This window comes from Sus scrofa, chromosome 6 (assembly GCF_054392235.1).
Source record: "Sus scrofa isolate SSC_HxYL_T2T_F1_AM1 chromosome 6, Sscrofa_HxYL_maternal_Yorkshire_Landrace_v2.0, whole genome shotgun sequence".
Taxonomy (NCBI): domain Eukaryota; kingdom Metazoa; phylum Chordata; class Mammalia; order Artiodactyla; family Suidae; genus Sus; species Sus scrofa.
This window is the reverse complement of record NC_139388.1, coordinates 99,666,121-99,686,183: the sequence shown is the minus strand read 5'-3', so window position 1 is coordinate 99,686,183 and position 20,063 is coordinate 99,666,121. Positions and strand designations below refer to the sequence as shown.

General features: G+C 42.0%; 1 protein-coding gene across 50 annotated transcripts in view; it reads right to left on the bottom strand.

Moving 5' to 3' along the window:
- MACF1 (microtubule actin crosslinking factor 1) overlaps positions 1 to 20,063 on the bottom strand; it is a 357,817-nt gene that overhangs the window by 92,939 nt on the left and 244,815 nt on the right. For 37 of the 50 annotated variants that reach the window (XR_014807489.1, XR_014807492.1, XM_084963963.1 and 34 more), the window contains 11 exons: positions 19,517 to 19,693; positions 19,138 to 19,261; positions 18,102 to 18,310; positions 17,422 to 17,739; positions 12,856 to 13,022; positions 11,444 to 11,600; positions 9,390 to 9,507; positions 4,840 to 4,902; positions 3,953 to 4,194; positions 2,485 to 2,614; positions 1,034 to 1,233 (listed from right to left, as the gene is read on the bottom strand). Coding sequence is in view for 46 of the 50 variants with exons in the window: in XM_084963963.1 (XP_084820089.1) it covers positions 1,034 to 1,233; positions 2,485 to 2,614; positions 3,953 to 4,194; positions 4,840 to 4,902; positions 9,390 to 9,507; positions 11,444 to 11,600; positions 12,856 to 13,022; positions 17,422 to 17,739; positions 18,102 to 18,310; positions 19,138 to 19,261; positions 19,517 to 19,693 (1,905 nt within the window). In the remaining 4 variants the exon portion in view is untranslated. The remainder of the gene's footprint in view (positions 1 to 1,033; positions 1,234 to 2,484; positions 2,615 to 3,952; positions 4,195 to 4,839; positions 4,903 to 9,389; positions 9,508 to 11,443; positions 11,601 to 12,855; positions 13,023 to 17,421; positions 17,740 to 18,101; positions 18,311 to 19,137; positions 19,262 to 19,516; positions 19,694 to 20,063) is intronic. The other 13 variants (XR_014807490.1, XR_014807491.1, XM_084963987.1 and 10 more) reach the window with 1 other exon arrangement.

Genomic DNA, 20,063 nt, shown 5'->3' with positions numbered 1-20,063 from the left:
ACTTTGTAGGTGAGGAAAAGAAACAGAACAAGTTTGAGAAAGGATATAAAAGAAGGTTCTAGGCAAAATTAACATTAGAAGTGCCATAACTGGACTAACCTAAATTTCTAGATGTTAGGCACTTAAATCAATTTTTTGAGGGTTGATCAGCAGAAAATCTTTAAATAGGAGTTCCCATTGTGGCTCAGCAGAAACAAATCTGACTGGTATCCATGAGGATGCAGGTTTGATCCCTGGCCTCACTCAGTGGGTTAAGGATTCGGCATTGCTGTGAACTGCGGTGTAGGCTGCAGACGCAGTTTGGATCTGGCATTGATATGGCTGCGGCATAGGCTGGTGGTTACAGCTCCAATTCGACCCCTAGCCTAGGAATCTCCATATGCTATGGGTGGGGCCCTAAAACAAGACCAAAAAAAGAAAATCTTTAAATAAAGCCAGCATATATAAGACATTGCACAAAGTAATGTGGATCACTGCCACTAGGCATTTAAACTATGATTCTATAATTTAGTTGAACATTCCCATTCTCATATCTGCCAATCTTACTACTTCAGTCAATAATATTAACAATACAGTTATTGAATGTCTGCTATTTGACAGGTACCATGATGAAGACCTTATAAACCTCTCATTTAAAGTGAGGAAGTAGAAGAGTTCCTGTTGTGGCTCAGTGGTAACGAACGCAACTAGTGCCCATGAGGATGTGGGTTGGATCCCTGGCCTCGCTCAGTGCGTTAATGATCCAGCGTCACCACAAGCTGTGGGGTAGGTCGCAAATGCAGCTCAGATCTTGTGTTGCTATGGCTGCAACATAGGCAGGTGACTACAGATCCAATTCAACTCCTAGCCTGGGAACCTCCATATGCCACAGGTGCGGCCCTAAAAAGACAAGAAAATAAAATACTTTAAAAGTGAGGAAATGGAGACACTGAGAAGTTAAATGACTTGTCCAAGGCCATGTAAACCTACTGTTCAAACCCGGTTCATGTGACTCCGATTTCTTTGCTCTAAAGCATTCAACCACACTGCTCACCTGGACCTGCTGCTTTTGTGCATTCAGCATGTTGGGGTCAATAGACAGGGGGCCCAGCACTCCCATCATCAGTTCCTTCTCCATCAGCCAGGGGCGGAGCTGGGATTCTGCAGCCTGGAAGCAGGCGAGATGACTTGCAGATTCCTCCAGCTGCCTTTGCCGAGCCATTGTCACCTCAGTGGCCCTTTCCCATCGGGAATCTGTAGAAAGGAAATGAGAGAATGTATTCTTTTACTCTCATCTGCCACTGGCCTGGTCCCTAAATTATGTTCCTAGTATACTACAGGAAATGACCCCTAGAGCATTATTGAAATATGTTTTGTTTTGTCTTTTTCTAGGGCTGCATCCACGGCATATGGAGGTTCCCAGGCTAGGGGTCTAATCGGAGCTACAGCTGCTGGCCTACGCCAGCGCCACAGCTATGCTAGATCCGAGCCGCGTCTGCAACCTACACCACACTCACAGCAACACCGGATCCTTAACCCACTGAGCAAGGCCAGGGATCGAACCCACAACCTCATGGTTCCTAGTCAGATTCATTAACCACTGAGCCACGAAAGGAACTCTGAAATGTTTTTTAAGTTATAAATAACCTGCATTTAAATTTTTTTTTTTTTGTATTTTTTTTTGTTGTTGTTGTTGCTATTTCTTGGGCCGCTCCTGCGGCATATGGAGGTTCCCAGGCTAGGGGTCGAGTCGGAGCTGTAGCCACCGGCCTACGCCAGAGCCACAGCAACGCAGGATCCGAGCCGTGTCTGCAACCTACACCACAGCTCACGGCAACGCCGGATCCTTAACCCACTGAGCAAGGCCAGGGACCGAACCCGCAACCTCATGGTTCCTAGTCGGATTCGTTAACCACTGCGCCACGACGGGAACTCCTGCATTTGATTTTAACTAAAGTAACAAACAGTTCTGTATCTTGATTGTGGTGGTGGTTATATGAAACTACATGTGGGACAAAATTGCAAAGAACTATGTGCACAATGCTTATAAAATATCTTATGCTGCATACATATTGTTTTATAGCCTGTTTTTAAACATACTATATTATGAACATCTTTCGTAAGTTTTTCTCCTACCAATTAAGTTTTTTATACCAAATACACATTCATATACATCATTCATAGTTCAATATTATGAAAGCAGCATCATTTATCTAATTCTTTCACTGAATATTTAGACTATTTTCCATTTTTCATTTTTATCATGAATGTTCTCTTTGTCACAGAAAACTGTCAGACTTGCCCAGGAAACACAAACTTCTGACACTTTGACTGGAATCTCTAAATTTTTTCATAATCCGATCATTCTCTAACCCTATACGGCCCTCTTGCTTCCTTATGAAAATTAACTAAAAATAATTCTTATTTATTGAATGTGCTGAAATTCTGTATTTGCTTTGAAGACAAGTGATCTAGTGAATTTGTAACACCCCTGTAAAAACGTACTGAGCTCCTCTTGCATTTTCTTCCAGTTTTCTGCTTCTTGTGAGTTGGGATATGTCATCAGTAATGCAGTCAGGGCTTCCTTTACATTTTGGACTTTCGGAGAATTCTGTTCCAGTTCAGCCAGGAAGGCCTAGGAGGAAGAACATCACATATGCTGTGAATTTCTGGACAGGAAACAAAGTTGAGAGTGTGGAGGAAATGACAGATGACTGGGCAGCAATAGGTTCTACGCTGATTCTATCTATGACTTCTCTCAAGATTTTAAGATACTTAACCTTGCTGCTTCAATTTTTATTTAAAAGAAAAATCTAGATGGCAGGATCTGAATTTCTTTTATATACAACACATTAGTAATCCAATAAGAAAATTACTAATCTCTATAAACTAAAAGTGTCAAAATCCAACCATGCTGAAGATGATGATGCTCATGCAGTTGTGGGAGGTGACATGCTGGGCTCAACTGGAATACAAACATTTTTGTTTCTATTTTTTATTTTTTTTGGATTTTTAGGGCTGCACCTGCGGCATGTGGAAGTTTCCAGCCCAGAGGTCGAATTGCAGCTACAGCCGCTGGCCTACGCCAGAGCCACAGCAACGCCAGAACCAAGCTGCGTCTGCGACCTACACCACAGCTCATGGCGATGCTGGATCCTTAACCCACTGAGCGAGGCCAGGGATCGAACCAGAATCCTCATGGATACTAGTTGGGTTCATTACTGCTAAGCCACGATAGGAACTCCTAGAATATAAACATTTTTGATGAAAAATTTTTATAGGATTTTCTGTGTGGTCTTACTTCTTTTGACATTTTTCCTGCTCCTACATGTCAATCTTAAGAATGAACTGTAATCACATCTACTTAGATCCTTCCAAGAGTTAGAGAGGTGTTTTGATGAGAAGGTCTAGCTTGCACCATCACACAGAAAACTAGATCCATTCTCAAAGAATTGATGCTTTTTTTTGGTTTTCAAGGCCCACACCCATGGCATAAGGAGGTTCCCAGGCTGGGGGATCAAATCTGAGCTACAGCTGCTGGCCTGGGCCACAGCCACAGCAAAGCCAGATCCGAGCCATGTCTGTGACCTACACCAGAGCTCACGGCAATGCTGGATCCTTTAACCCACTAGGTGAGGCCAGGGATCGAACCCCACATCCTCATGGATACTAGTCGGATTCTTAATGCTGAGCCACAATGGGAACTCTGAACTGATGCTTCTGAGGAGGGCTGTTCTTCCACAAACAGATCTGGTTTCGTTTCTCATTCTGATTGATGACACTCTCTAATTTCATAAGTAAGAAGATTCTCTGGGAGAGCTTAGGCATATTAATCATTTGAAAGTCAAACTTGCTGGTCATCATGCCTGAGTGTGTGGCATGACGCACTCACAGGCCCGAGGCTCTGGCAGGAACGCTGGTACAACAGCCCTTGCTCTGAGTGCTTGGGATACAGCTAAGGCGAGCATAGTACCTTGTTAGACTCAGCTTGGGCTCTCACTGTCTCTGTCTTGGTTGGAGATGAAGAGGCATCCAAGCCTTTCAGGACTTCCTCTTTTGATTCCAGCCACTGGAGCACGGAGCTTGCCTCCTTCTGAACTTCCTGCACTCTGCTGAGGACAGCCTGAAGGCTTTCCTGGCGTTCCCGTAGCACTTCCCCGAGTTTCTCATATTTCAGGTTTACATCTGACATGTCACACTGGATCTCCGTCAGATCTAGCATCACAGAAACAGAAATCACACTGGGAATAGCTCTCCATGCATCCTCACTGGTTCCTCACTAAATTATTCAACAGGATTAAGTATCTCTCCTACTCTTTCTATTAAGATAATCTTCCCGGTAAATCACATAAAAGCTCCTGTTTACAGACAAAAAGCAAAAGAGCTCTCATCAATCCGATTTCTGATTCTGGCATTACATATACTCAGATGTATAAATAAAATGCTACGTAAACATGGGAACAACAAAAATGAAGGGAGTAAAGGATCTGGGGCATTCTTCTGCTTCCTCTTCTTCAAACTACAGAGAAGAAAACTTAGCTGGGAGGCTGAGGGCTAGACTACCTCTAGTATGCCTTCTTTATAATTAAAATATTTGCTTATATTTTCTTTCAGGTCTGTCCTTACTGGGCTTAGCTAGTGGTCCAGTTTATTTGCTTAGTACCTTTATTTCACTGGCTGCCAAACTGTTTAGCCTTTAGCTGGCCACAAAGAGGCATCACAGTTGCTTCTCTCATATTCTTATCCTCACACCTATCCTGGCAGCAGGCCTTCCACATACATGGAAACATACACAGATGCAAACATGAACACTGTCCTAACACACCCAACAAAGAGGCACCATTGAAATGGCATTCTCACCTTTGCAGGTGTGGTATCCGTTTACACTGCCTACAGAGCTTCCTACAGGGGGCAGTATGGAACCTGAGCAGAAGGACAGAGACAAACAGGGCAAGACAAACGTGTTAGGAATACATACAGGCACCGAAACTGTCCTTTGGCACTCACTTTAAGATCAGGTTATCAGGAAGTTAACACAGCACAAGACAACATACTCATGAAAAGAGACAAATCATTTTAGCTGCCAGGCAACAGTGTCACTTGAGGTATTTCTGCTCCTCAGCAGTAACGATTACCAATCTTTTCTAGAGGAAATCCAAACTGTCTTCTTAAATCTCCAATTTGGATTTTTTGGACACTGCCCTAATTTTGTGAAGCAAGTATTAGTAAAATGACTAAGTCTTTGGAATACTATTAGACATACTTTGGAATGATGACTTAAAATACAGCCCAAAAGGTTTTACTTTACTTATTTATTTTATAAGTTTGTTTATTTACTTATTTATTTTTGGGGGGCCATGACATATGGAGGTTCTCAGGCTAGGGGTTGAATTAGAGCTGCAGCTGCCAGCCTATGCCACAGCAACTCGGTATCTGAGCTGCATCTGCGACCTATACCACAACTCACGGCAACACTGTAGGTTAAGGGCAGGGATCAAACACGAATCCTCATGGATACTAGTCAGGTTCATTAACCAATGAGTGATGATGTGAACTCCCAAGAAGATTTAACTTTAACATCAATATTCTTCAATATAATAAAAGTGAATCAGTAAAATTAAGGACATAAAAAAAAGCAGCATCTTTTAGTAAAGACATTAAAACGAGCCTTTTTAAACACTGATTCAAAAGAGTCCCTGTCTTTTCTTTCAGGACTTTCTACTCCTCTTTCCCCACCAGAAAACAGAAATTCAAAGCGTCAATAAATCTGGCTGATAAATATTTCCCTAAGTTTTGTTTAGGGCCTTTGCCTCTGTTTCTAATTACCACAGTTTCACCTATATTCTCCCCAAGTTGATTCCTTGTTGTTTTAGGAGTAACCTGAGTAAAAACCACATCATTTAATTATAAAGATTATACAGAAATGTGAAGAATAGTCATAACATAATGTTACATTCAAAGGGCATAACAGGAGTTCCCTGGTGGCCTAATGGTTAGGATTCAGCATTTTCACTGCTGTCATCTCAGGTTCAATTCCTGGTTTAGGAACTTCCCCAAGCCACAGGTGTGGTCAAAATAAATAAATAAAAGTGATATTAAGAAGGGGGGCAGGGTTAGGGTTAGGGTTGTGTGCACTGACTGCACTGTGGAAAAAGTCATGTGCAAGGTTTTATTAGAAAATACTGTAAAACTTTTAAATGTTAACATGATTGCATTTTCAATTAAAAAATGGTATAGAAGTTCCTACTGTGGTGCAATGGGATGTGTAGCATCTCTGGAGTATTGGGACGCAGGTTCAATCCCTGGTCCCCGCACAGTGGGTTAAGGATCTGGCGTTCCCACAGGTGTGGCAACAGTCGAAACTGTGGCTTGGATATGATCCCTGGCCTGGGAACTCCATATGCAGCAGGGCAGCCAAAGAAGAAAAAAAAAATGGATCAAGTGGAAAGATCATATTCCACTGCAGTGTGGTGATGGCCAAAAAGAAACTGGACTAGTAATGTGGAGAAGACGGTCATAGCCAAGAGTGTCACTATCTCAGTACCTGAGCCTTAAGCTAGGACAGACCTCAGTATGTCCTCTGGGATAGGAGGATAATACTACCTATCTTGTCAGCCCTCATAGGGTTATTCGGGAGAGGTGGTGAGGTAGCATATGTGAAAGCACTTTAGGAAATCGGAAGAGCACAAATGCTAGAACACTCCTGTGTTTTCAGAGACGGCTGAGAACTTTAACAGCACTCAGGCTAGTGATCTTCAATTATTTTTTTGTTTGTTTGTTTGTTTGCTTGTTTTTTTCTTTTTTGTTTTTTGTCTGTCTTTTCAGGGCCGCACCCACAGCATATGGAGGTTCCCAGGCTAGGGGTCTAATTGGAGCTACAGATGCCGGCCTACGCCAGAGCCCCAGCAATGCCAGATCCAAGCCGAGTCTACAACCTACACCACAGCTCACGGCAACGCCGGATCCTTAACCCACTGAACAAGGCCAGGGATTGAACCCGAAACGTCACAGTTCCCAGTCAGATTCGTTAACCACTGAGCCAAGATGGGAACTCCTCAAACTGGTTTTCAAAGCAACTTAAGGAGGTGGCTTTAGGGGCTCTGTAAATTTGGCTTTTTTGGGGGGTGGGGGGGGCATGCCTGCAGAAGTTCCCAAGCCAAGGAATGGACTTAAAGCCACTGCAGTGACAATGCCAGATCTTCAGCTTATTTCGCCACATGAGAACTCCTACAAATGTCTGGTTTAACTTTAAAATTCAGAATATATTTCTAAGTGCTTAAACATGGCAATAAAACATACACATTCAGTTATGTGGAAACCACATTTTTTTTTTTTTTTTGTCTTTTTAGGGCTTCACCTGCAGCACATGGGGGTTCCCGGGCTGGGGGTCAAATCAGAGCTGTAGCCACTGGCCTACACTACAGCCACAGCAATGTGGGATCTGAGCTGTGTCTGTGACCTACATCACAGTTCATGGCAACGCCAGATCCTTCACCCACTGACTGAGACCTGAACACCACATCGTAACTCTGTAGATACAACCAATTTATTCGGCTTTGCAAGTGAAGAATAAAATAGCTCCTGCACCTCTATGCATATACTTAAATTTCTTTCTGGGAGTTCCCATCATCGCACAGCGGAAACGAATCCAACTAAGAACCATGAGGTTGCAGGTTTGATCCCTGGCCTTGCTCAGTGGGTTAAGGATCTGGCATTGCTGTGAGCTGTGGTACAGGTTGAAGACACGGCTCGGATCTGGTATGGCTATGGTTGTGGCTGTGGCCGGCAGCTGTAGTTCTGAGTTGACTCCTAGCCTAGGAACCTCCAAATGCCGTGGGTACAGCCCTAAAAAGCAAAAAAAAAAAAAATTCTTTCTGAGTGTCACTGATGGGAAAAGTTGTAGTTCTTCACAGGCATTTTATAATATTCGATCCTACACATGTCCACTCATGTACAATGAAAAACATCTACAGCACACGTGAATTACATTAAATAAAACAACAAAAAAAGGCTGAGGTATATCTACTCGGAGCAGGCTCTCATTAGGGTAGAACTATTTAACAATAGAAATGTCCATACTTGTAAAGTGAACTTTTAAAAACATTTGCAACTATTAATCTATGTGAACCATATTTTCTGGATACAATCCAAGCAAAAAAAAAAAAAAAAAAGACTGAGAAATAAATCATATAATGAAGTTGTCATCCAACAATCCTCTTTTTCAAAATTTTACATTTACTAAAATAGTCTCAATAGTCTCACTGATGGATTTCATAATAGCTAAATGCTATAAATTCACTTCTAAGGGAATTTTATGTCAACAAAATGTTTTTATTTGTTTTATATAGTAGAGTTCTACATGAGATTTAGTTTTAAAAAAGGATTCTAATACTCTAGAAAGCTTGAACAATCACTGATCTAGTCCAGAAATTAGAGTCAGAAGACTTTAGTCCATAGGCCAAACCTATTTCTATATATACAAAGCATTATTGGGACATAGCCCCACCCATTCATTTATATACCATCTATGACTGCTTTTCTGCTACAACAACAGAGAGGTGTGACAGAAACCATATGGCTCACGATCCTAAAATATTTAGTATATGGCCCTTTATAGAAAAAGTTTGCTGAGTGATTCAAGTCATACACAGAAGTCACTAAATTTAGATTAAGTGTTGAAATATAAAAATCACCAATTCCCTGAAATGTTGTCACTTCTGGGTAGTTCCAAGAGATCTTTGAACTTCAGGATACAACAGGAAAGTAGTCATTCTCAGGAGGAAAAAAAGAAAGTAAATTTTCCCTTACTGTTTAAGTGACTACAGGGGTGCAGTAACATAGTCTGGCAATAAAACCTAGGAGATCCCAATCAGCAACAGCAAGTGACTGTTGAGCTCATAATGCATTTTGTTCAAAAGACTTAATTTGCAGGCAGAGACCATTCACTTATCTGGGCACCATCTTCACATGCACTTTTAAAAAGTGTGCTGGTCGCTGGTATACCAATATTGACTCCTAAATACCTAGCCTCTTCCAAGATATCATGCTTTTACCCTCCAGGGCTGACCCCAATTTAAAGCTGATGCACAACCATCCCTTTCACATATTAAAAGAGAGAAATTCCTCAAGATAGAAAATCCTATTTTAATCCTTCTATGTTCATCTGACAGTTCTAAGTGGGCCAATTAGTCCCCTTACTACTTTCCCATCACGGTAAGGGATTCTGCAAAATGGAGCAATGTTATAAAGCAAGTGGGAAAACACATCAGGTTGAGCACGAAGACTGCTTCTAGAAACCCGCTTTGTTCTCGTATCCAAACTTGATTCTGACTTTTATCAAATGAGGGGTCACCACCCAAGGCCAAAGGAAAGGATATTTATTCACCACATCTTTAAGAGCCTGCACTCACCTGTCTTTGCTTGGGAATCAGGTGCTGTGATCTCCATGATGAGATTTTCTAAAGAAGTGCCTTTGCAATTGATTTCTTCTACCAAAGTTCCCTTACTTGCCCATTCATCTAGAAGACCCTGTTTCAAGAACACAATAGCAAAATGTAACACCTGGAGGCTTTCTCCTCATACGTAAGGACACCTATTCTACATATACTCTTTAAAGTTTTGACAAGTATTAAGCAACTATCCTCGTTTACTCAGCCATTTCAAGATCTTGGTTTAGCCAGCCAAGGTGTGGGAGAATGATATTCTGGAATATTTAGGACCTTCTCTTTCACTCACTATCAATCAAATATTTTTTGAGTGTTTACTATAGGCCAGGCATGTGCCAAACACTGGGGATACAAAATGAGATTATGACACAGTTCCTCAAACCAAGATCTCAGATTATCAACTGCATTATAATTTGATAAATGCTATTACAGTGATATGGACAGTCACTAGACTCTAAGAGCATAAAAGGAGACCAATCTAACTGTGTCTGGAGGAAAGAAGTCTTGGAGTTAAGAGTTTGCCAAGTGGACCAAGGGAACAGCATGCGTGTAAAGAATAAAAAGGAAATCGTAGGAGTTCCCACTGTGGTCCAGCAAATTAAGGATCCAGCATTATCTCTGTGGTGGCTCTGGTTTGATCCCTGGCATGGTGCAATGAGTTAAGGATCCAATGTTGCTGCAGTTGTGGTGTAGGTCGCAGCTGCAGCTCAGATTCAATCCCTGGCCCAGGAAATTCCATATGCTGTGGGTGTGGCCAAAAAAGGGGGGGAAAAAAGAAATGGTACTTGAGAGGTAAAATGAGGAGCTAGATATTGAGATGTAGAGAAACCTGCTCTAAGACAAAAGCTATCTGGTCATGTTGTCTCTAGGCTGTGAACTGCCTGCTGCAGAAGTAGAATTTTACTCCTTTAGAAGCAGGGACACAATCTTAGCCTTCAATCCCTTCCTCCACATTGAATTTCCTTGACAATCTTAATTTGCTTTTGACTTTAAGCTGCAGAGTAGCAGCAGAGAAAGACACAAGGCCATGAACATCTGGCAAGCTCATGCTGCCTAACTTCAAACTGAGCTTTGTCAATTCAGAGCTTGTCAATTTTTTTTTATTAGTTATTCTTGATTCCAAAGAGCCACAGTTCCCAAACTATGCACTGACTCACAGGATATTTTAAATTTTTGAGGGAAATACACTGACATCTGTTGGACGCCATGTGAACAACCACTGTTAAGTTATATGGACCTGACCACTTGACAAGTGAGGTTTTTTAGTTTGGGGGGATTTTCTTGAAACACAAAGGGCACCACGAACCAAAAACTTGGGGAACCTCTATCCTGGGGAGTTCCGCACAGCAAATGCTCCTGACATTCTCTCTGTGAAAGCAATCAAACTCTTTTCTTTTGTCTGCTCAAGATAAATGCTGTTATACTAAGAAAATAAGGGCAAACACATGAGAGTTAATTGAAGGCTGGTTTCAACAAAAATCAGAACTAAGTCAGAGGTGCAAACATCGAGGCTGGATGACTATGAATCCAAGAGAGAAGGGATTCTGTAGCAGATGGGAGAAAGGCTGATACTACCCTTGTAGATACCTTGCAACCACCTGGTTCTAACTTTTCCCTTAGTAGCCATAGTACTAGTTCTTCTCTCCTCAATTTCTTGATCATATATTTGGTCAACTGCTCACATATAATTGTCTAATTCTCAAACATACAATGAGAGTGTGAGCTTGAGACCTGACAACTGTCTTTTTCATAACCTGCCATAACATGACAGACTTGCTCCCAAATAGCTGAAACTTTATAGGTATCACCCCCAGATGATTGGTTGTTTTTTTTTTTTTTTGGTTATTTATACAGGAGATGTTTTGGTGCTCAGTGCTTGGGTGGCGGTAGGTGGGAAATCACATGAAAATAATGGACGAATTGCTGTTCTGATCCAGATGGGTACCTGGGATTTCTTCCACCACTTTCCCAAACGGCTGTCTAGACTGATTGCTCCTGGAGATCCTCTGTTCACCTACCTTCAGGTGTTCAATCTGCTTTTCCAGCTCTTTAGTACTCATGAAAGTCTCCGTAGGCGGAATGGTCCCTTCAGTTTCCTTCAGCCATTTCTGAAAAGTCCTAACCAGCTTCCGGAATTCATCTAACTGCTCCTGGCAAGACGATGCATCTTCCTCTCTGTCAATGGAGACATTTTGTTACTGGCCAGACTATGCTTTGTAAAGCAGTCAACTTGAACTAAAACTAGGTTCATTCTAGGACTCTAGGCATCAGTTTCCTAACAGGGCCTTTCCTTCCCATAATCTTTTCCATGGCAGCTTTGGCTAAACAATCACATATAATGTAGGAGAGCATCAAACTAAGGAATCTGTTGTCCTTGTTTGGACATTTCTGGAGAAAGGAGTCTTCAATCTTACTCCAGGCTAAAGTGAAAGTGAGAAAAACTAAAGAGAGCCTGCTATTTAGGTACTATGATACAATGGAAAGAATGCAGGCTTTGGATCTCAAGTTCAGCTCAGCTATTTTTTAGGTATTTGACTCTTTCAAGGCCCAATTCAAATGCTAATTCCTTTAGCAAGGAAGATGCCAAAGCTGAGGCTCAGCGAGGTTAGGCCAAGCACATCAATGAGTAAAATAAATCAAAGAAGGAGGAGAATTCAGTCTTGAAATTAACTTTTGGAAATGGTCATGTCTATTAGACTTCGAGCCAGAGATCCTGGTTCTTCATAAAGCTAAAAGGCCTTCAACAGAGAGGAAGAAAAACAAAGCCTTCTTGGCCTCTGTTCTGTCCCGTTCCCCTGCACTAAATAACCTGCTGCTTACAGGGGTGATATGAGCAACTGCTTTCCCCGAAGCTGTAGCCATCTGCTAAACAGAGATATTTATGGCTAAACCAAAGGAAGTTGTACGAAGCTTTAAACCCACGTGAGGGTTTCTCCTGGGGGGACCACGGCTTTTCAACAGTGAGCTGATAATCTGAAGTCAGTCACCTTTGTTGTATTTTCCCATGTTTGCCTTAAAAGAAGAATCCAGGAACTCCTTCAAAACGCCTACTTAAATGTGGTCAAAACAAGCAGTATGGAGAGCCAACATAACCCTAAATTATGTCCGGGAAGTCTCTTCCAATTTTTCTCACTATTTCAAATCCTGCCACAATCCTACTTGCTGACACGATTTGTTCTGTTTGGTCCAGGTGACCAGGGCTTTTCATGGTACAGAGGGGGAGCCAGGCTCCACTACTGCGAAAGAACTCATAATTTAGTAACAGAAAGACACTAAGCATCAAATAGACTGAGTAGCTTTGAAAGAGGCACATTCCAATCTCCTATGGCTCAGTAGCAGAGTTTTGATGCCATCTTGTCTGATGAGGAAGGAAGAGAAAATCATGTCATTCTACAGCAAGAAAAAATTAGCTCCAAACATGAAAACTCACCTTTCTTTAACTGTCTTCTGTAGCTCTGTGAAGTCCTTTTTGAGGTTCTGTACCCTGTTCTGGTGCTGGGACAGGTCCAGTGCAAAGCCGCAGGAGCTCAGGTCAGTGACCAGGTGCTCAAGAGTATCCAGGTTCTCCTGCTGGTCTTCCATTTCCAAATTGAGCTCCTGTCAAGCAGACAAGGAAATGTATTAATCCTTTGATCCTTATAAACCAATAGACTCTAAAGAATGAAATGTATCTAGATTAAAGCTTAGACAAGTTATCCCTAATCTGCAGAAAAAGAGGGAACAAAAAAAGAGGCATGTTTGGAATGGATAAGCAATGAGATCCTGCTGTTATAGCACTGGGAACTATAGCTAGTCACTTATGGAGCATGATGGAGGATAATATGAGAAAAAGAATGTATATGTGTATGTGTGACAGGGTCACTTTGCTGTACAGTAGAAAACTGACAGAACACTGTAAACCAATTACAATGGAAAAAATAAAACTCATTTTAAAAAAGAAAAGAAAAGAGGTATGTTTACTGGGTCAACTGCTAGATCGTAACATAAAATATGTGGGATTTTTTCAATCCACCTGAAAGTGGCTAGGAGTTGCAAAGGAATCAATCTCCTTTAAAGAAATGTTCAGGAGTTCCCATTGTGGCTCAGCAGTAACAAATGCAACTAGCATAAACATGAGGATGCAGGTTTGATCCCTGGCCTTGATCAGCGGGTTAAGTATCCAGAGTTGCCATGAACTGTGGTGTAGGTTGCAGACATAGCTCAGATCCTGCATTGGTATGGCTGTGACATAGGCTGGCAGCTGCAGCTCTGATCTGACCCCTAGCCTGGGAACTTCCATATGCCTCAGATACAGCCTCATAAAGAAAAAAAAAGTATACTATGGTTAGTGAACAGAAAGATAGTGAAATAGAACAGAAAAATCAAGAAATAGACTTGAATACATTTGGAATTTTGTATTTGATAAAGATGTGTCCTCAAATTACTGGGTGAAGATAGACTTTTCAAAGAAATGATATTGGAAACAACGAGACAGAAAATTGGAAAAAGATAAACTTGTACTCATACCTCATACCATAATACCTCAGAATACATTTCAATTGTTAAAATAATCAAGTTTAAAAAAATGAAACCATGCAAGTTCTAGAAGAAAGTGAGCATAAATTCCATCATAACCTGGGTGTGGCAAAAGGCTTTCAAACTATGACTAAAAATACATCTTCAATGAAAGAGTGATATCTCTGAGTTCAAGCTGTACTACAAAGACAGTAATCAAAACAGTAATGGTACTGGCACAAAAATAGACATATAAGTCAAAGGAATAGAATAGAGAGTCCAGCATAAAAATTCACATGGATAAAGAAGAAGTGATACACGTACACACACAATGGAATATTTCTCAGCCCTAAAAAGTATGAAGTCTTGCCATTAGTGACAATATGGATAACTGTAGAGTGTATCAGGCTAAGTGAAATAAGTCAGAAAAAGACTAATACTGTATGATCTTACTTATATGTGAACTCTAAAAAACAAAATAAATTAATGAATAAGACAAAATGAAAACAGACTCATAAATACAGAGAACAAATAGGAGGTTGTCAGAGGGGAGAAGGTTGGAAGGATGGGTGAAATAAGTGAACAGAATTAAGAGATGCAAACCTCCCCTCATAAATTTAAGTCATAGGGATGTAAAATACAGCATAAGGAATATGGTCACAAATACTGTAGTAACTTTGGGGACAGATGCTTCCTAGCTTTACCATGGTAATCATTTTGTGATGTATTTAAATGTTGAGTCACTATGTTGTACATCTGAAACTAACATAAAATTGTATGTCAGCTATATTCATTTTTAAAAAGAGAGATAAAATCCATTGTATAGAAATTTTTAAAACAACTTTTACATGGCCAAAAACACCATAAGCAAAGCGAAAGACAAAGGACAAACTGTGAGAAAATATTTCCAACACCTCACATATAAAGAATTTCCCTAACATAGAACTCTTTTAAGTTGAAAGAAAAAAAAAAAAAGACCACACTTTTGACAGAAGTGGCAAAAGATATGAACCCATAGTTTACAAATTATTATTTATAGTATAAAACTATAATCGACTTCACTGAGCGAAGAAATCAAAAATTACAATCACATTGAGATACCATGTTTTATCAATAAGATTAGCAAAAACTTAAATGCTTGACAATGTATTCTATTAGTGAGACTACAGGGGAAACAGGTACTCTCATACACTGCTGGTGGGAATGCAAAATGCTGAATTCCTCATGGAGGGAAATCTGACCATTACCTAACAAAACCACATAGCCATTCATCCTCTGTTGCCACAATTCCACTCTAGGAACTTATTCTGAATATATACTTTCAATAATATGAGTGAAATATACAAAGTTATTCACTGTGGTGTTATTCCTAATAGCACAATCCTGGTTAACAACCAGAATAAAAGTCTGGTGGAATAAATTATGGTTTATCCTCAAAATTAATGTACAGTTTTTTTGTTTTTTGTTTTTGTTTTGCTTGCTTTTTAGGGCCACACTGACAGCATATGTTAGTTCCCACGCTAGGGGTCGAATTGGAGCTGCAGCTGCCAGTCTATGTCACAGCCACAGCAATGCAGGATCCGAGCTGCATCTGCAACCTACAATGCAGCTTTTGGCAATGCCGGATCCTTACCCCACTGAGCGAGGTCAGGGATCAAACTTGCATTCTCATGGATACTAGTTGGATTCTTAACCTGCTGAACCATAATGGGAACTCCAAGTTTAAAAAAATAAAAAAGAGATCTAAGACCATTATGAATTACATGATTTCCAGCACATATTAAATAAAAAAGGAAAGCGCAAAAGATTATATAACGTACCCCTTTCTGGGTAAGGAAGAATGAGAAATGGTGTGTTTATTTTGGAAAAAAGAAATAGAATAAACCTGAAATCCATTACCTGTGGGGGTGAATGAGAATGGGATGGAAGAAACAGGGAAGAGAGTAAGAGTGCATCCTTATTCCCTTTGCTATACCTTGAGTGTAACTTTTTTTTGGTCTTTTTGCTATTTCTTTGGGCCGCTCCCACGGCATATGGAGGTTCCCAGGCTAGGGGTCGAATCGTAGCTGTAGCCACCGGCCTACGCCAGAGCCACAGCAATGCGGGATCTGAGCCACGTCTGCAACCTACACCACAGCTCACGGCAACACCGGATCATTAACCCACTGAGCAAGGGCAGGGACCGAATCCGCAACCTCATGGATCCTAGGCAGATTCGTTAACCACTGCGCCACGACGGGAACTCCCCTTGAGTGTAACCTTTAAAAAAAGTTATGAGCTATATTAATGTTTAAAAATAAAACTTAGGAGTTCCCGCTGTGGTGCAGTGGGTTAGGAATGTGACTACAGTGGCTTGGGTCATTGTAAGAGGTGTGGGTTGATCCCCAGCCCCACGCAGTGGGTTGAAGAATCTGGTGTTGCTGCAGCTATGGCATGGATCACAGCTGTGGGCATGGTTTGCAGTTAAAACAGTTAGCAATTGATAAAGCCAGGTGAAAAGTATACTGGTATTTATTGTACCATTCCTTTTACTTTGTTATATGTTTAAAATTTTTCCAAAAAAAGCAAAAAGAGAGCAAACCAAAACAATGAGACTGCATATAGTGTGGAAAAAGTCAGATAGTTGGATAAACCTAAGGCAGCAATGTAGGGATAGAGCAAATGCTGAGGTACAACAGACAGGAATGTGAGCAGGTGCAGCCACCTGGAGCTCAGGTTAGCCACTACTTGGTCAAATTAAGTACCCGCAACCCTACTCCTGGATAGACATCTATATCTTGGGAGGTAATAACCCTTTATCAAAGATTCCCAGCTCTGCACCTACTAGGCGTGTGGTAGGGTTACCTTTCTCCACTCCACTGAAAGCCAGGGGTGGTCATGTGAAATATGTTTGACCAATGAAATGTAAACAGATATGATATGCCCTCTTCCTCTTGCAGCAGTTAATTGTGAGAGCATATGTCAGGATGAAGTTTCTATCAACGTGAAAGACTGAGTGGCTATGAGCTAAGGATCCCTGCTGATCTGGGCTGAAGATGTGGAAAAACACATCTAGGCTATGTTTTCAAAAAATGGACAAACATGGAGTTCCCACAGTGGCTCAGAGGAAACGAATCTGATTAGTATCTCGGAGGACCAAGGTTTGATCCCTCGCCTCGCTCAGCGGGTTAAGGATCCAGCGTTGCCATGAGATGTGGTGTAGGTCACAGATATGGCCGGGATCTGGTTTTGCCGTGGCTGTGGTGGAGGATGGCAGCTACAGCTCTAATTCAACCCCTAGCCTGGGAACCTCTGTATGCCACAGGTGTGGCCTTAAAAAGGCAAAAAAAGGGGGGGGGGACAAACAATATCTAATTTACAGAATGGCTATTAGAATTCTTTAAGATAATGCAGGTAAAGTCTCTACTAGTACACTAACTGACACAGCATGTGCTCAGTAAATTTTTTTTTCCCTTGCCCTTCTTTTCCCTTTATTCTGCCAAATTGGTGGATATAGCCTCACCTGGATCTGCTGGAAGAAATGCGCAATATCTTGATCTGGCTGATTTCCAGAGGCCAGCATCCGACTTTTGTTTTCCATGAATTGCTGCAGCTTATCAGAGAGATGTTCAAACATCTCTGCCTGGGGCAGAAGCTTTTTTAGGGAGCTCTCCTTTTCTTGCTGCTGTAGACAGAGCTGTTCGAAGCGATGGCTCACCTCCGCCAGTTTACCCTGCAGCACTGCAGCCGTGGTGCTGTCTGCTGTCTCCATGAATCGGGTCACCATCTCACGGGTGGCCTCCAAGCTGCTCTTTTGCCGACCAATGTCCTGCTTCAGTTTCTGTCGTCAAGAACATGTCTATCAGTTCCCCGCTCGCTTATTTTGGAATATCTGAGCCACAAACTGATAAACTTCAAGTAACCTCAAGGAGGGCTGGAGGAATGCAACAGAACCATCAGAACACCTTCTGTACCCTTAGCTCTCCAGCCTGGGCCACCAAAGACTTTGCTATCACCACTGTTCCTCAAGCTTACCAATGGCTTGAAAATTGGATAGACATACCTTTATGGGGATTAGTCATCATCTCTCTTATTAGAAGATTCACAGAAATGAATTCCTTTCCTGATACTTTTCCAAAGTGATGTCATTACAGAACATGGCAAACACACCCTCCATGCTAACTCTTGGGGCACAGGTCTCACCATGTTAGTGGCCAGGGCTTCCTGGATGACTCCTGATGACAGAGATGCCACCTGCTCCTCTTCCAGGTTGTTTTCAACTTCCCTGATGGACTGCAACAGGCTGTCCAGGCTTTCCTGCACGCTCTGAGACTGGGCAATTGCCTTCTGCAGGAGAGCAGAGCGCTCAGCCAGTCTGCTGGAGAGGCTTTGGAAATGGCTGAGCATGGAATCTGGAAAATCAAGGCCATGAGAAGAGAGAGTGGAGACTATTTTTGTGTCGTGCTTTCTACAAAAAAGAATTTTTTTTTAGGGGATTCCCATTGTGGTGCAGCAGAAATGAATCTGCCTAGTATCCATGAGGATGCCGGTTCGGGTCAGGGGATCCGGTGTTGCCGCGAGCTGTGGTGTAGGTCGCAGATTCAGCTTGGATCCCACATTGCTGTGGCTGTGGTACAGGGTGGCAGCTATAGCTCTGATTCGACCCCTAGCCTGGGAACTTTCATATGCCATGGACACCCCCCCCCCCAAAAAAAAAACCAAAGTCCTTCAAGAGAGCACAAGTAGAGGAAGGCACATCATAACTAATGATGAAAATAAATTCCCAAGTTCTCTATTTGTACTAGGAGTACTATAGTAGAGAAGCCCAGAGGAAGATTGATTTATCTTTTGCTTCTTTTGGGGGCCAGTGGTGGTCAGCACTTTACAAAAGAAGTAACTTCCTGGTTCCATCTCCACCACAAGCAAAATTTCATCATGCATGATAAGCACTCAATAAAAGGTTAGCAGCTAATAAGGAGCATGAAAAACTTCAGGGGTAAAGTAATGAGGAAATGACTAGATTACTTGGGAAAGGAAAAAAGTCGAGTGTGGCTAGAAGGCCACAAAAAACGGGTTGAAGCCAGACCAAGAAGGCCTTCTATGGTGAAAGAATAAAATCCATTAGAGGGTAAACTATATTCTCAGCCCCTAGCCATCGCCACAGACACTTGTACAACACAACATGATACATGACAGAATCAGGAATTAGGGGAGGACTCTGGCTATTGCTGCTTCATACCTGTAGTTTCTTGAACATGCTTGCAATCTGGGGCTGGCTCCCCTTCAATTTCCATGAGGTCATGAGCAACTTTTTGGAGCTTTTCTACAGGTACTTCGTGCTCAGCTAGTTCCTCCTGCAACTGCTGCTTGTCCATGAAAAAGGATAGAAGAAAAACATCAGAGTGTGTAATCAAAGCTGGTTCTAGGAGTTAAGAGCTACTGAGTGGGATAATAATAGAATAATTATGTGTATCCAGAGCTGCAGACATTAGAACACAGTGTCTAGGAATCAGATCTTGTCCAAGGCCCCCCAATCGCTGCCTTTAACCTATGCAAGCATTTGGTTTGCTTTGAGGGTACTCTAAGCCATGCAGGCCAACAGCTGTGCCCTGGCTCACCTTCGTTGTTGCAAGCTGCTGTTGTAGGACCCCAGGGTCAGAGGCAATGGTATCTGAGAGGAGCTTCTCCACACTGGCCTCACAAGCTTTCATCCAGGCCTGCAGGCTATCAGCGCTGCTCTGGAACTGCTGGTACTGGCCCAGCAACGTATTCAGGTGAGCGCCCAATCGTGCACACTGTGCCAGAGAAGGAAGGAAAAGCAGGCTTCAGCAGGTCAGGTCAGAGGCAGCAGCTTCCTAGGCATAGTTCAAAGAGGCCTGGCTCTGCTACTGACTGTAACAAAGTCAAGGGCAGTGCTGGCCTCCGAGGACAGATAACAATCATTTTCTACAAGCAGGGTCCTGATTGCTTAATCCATACTATTCACCCCAACTTTATTATATACCCAGGAAGACTTAGTAAAAGTTGTAATGACATCCCCAAGGAGATACACATCGCGTTGCAGGCAAAGGTGGGGACTGGGAGATATAAAGCATGTTTCTTTGCGGGGGTGGTTAAAGGGGTTGCCAAAAAGTATGAGACAGGTAATGAAGAACTGACTAGACT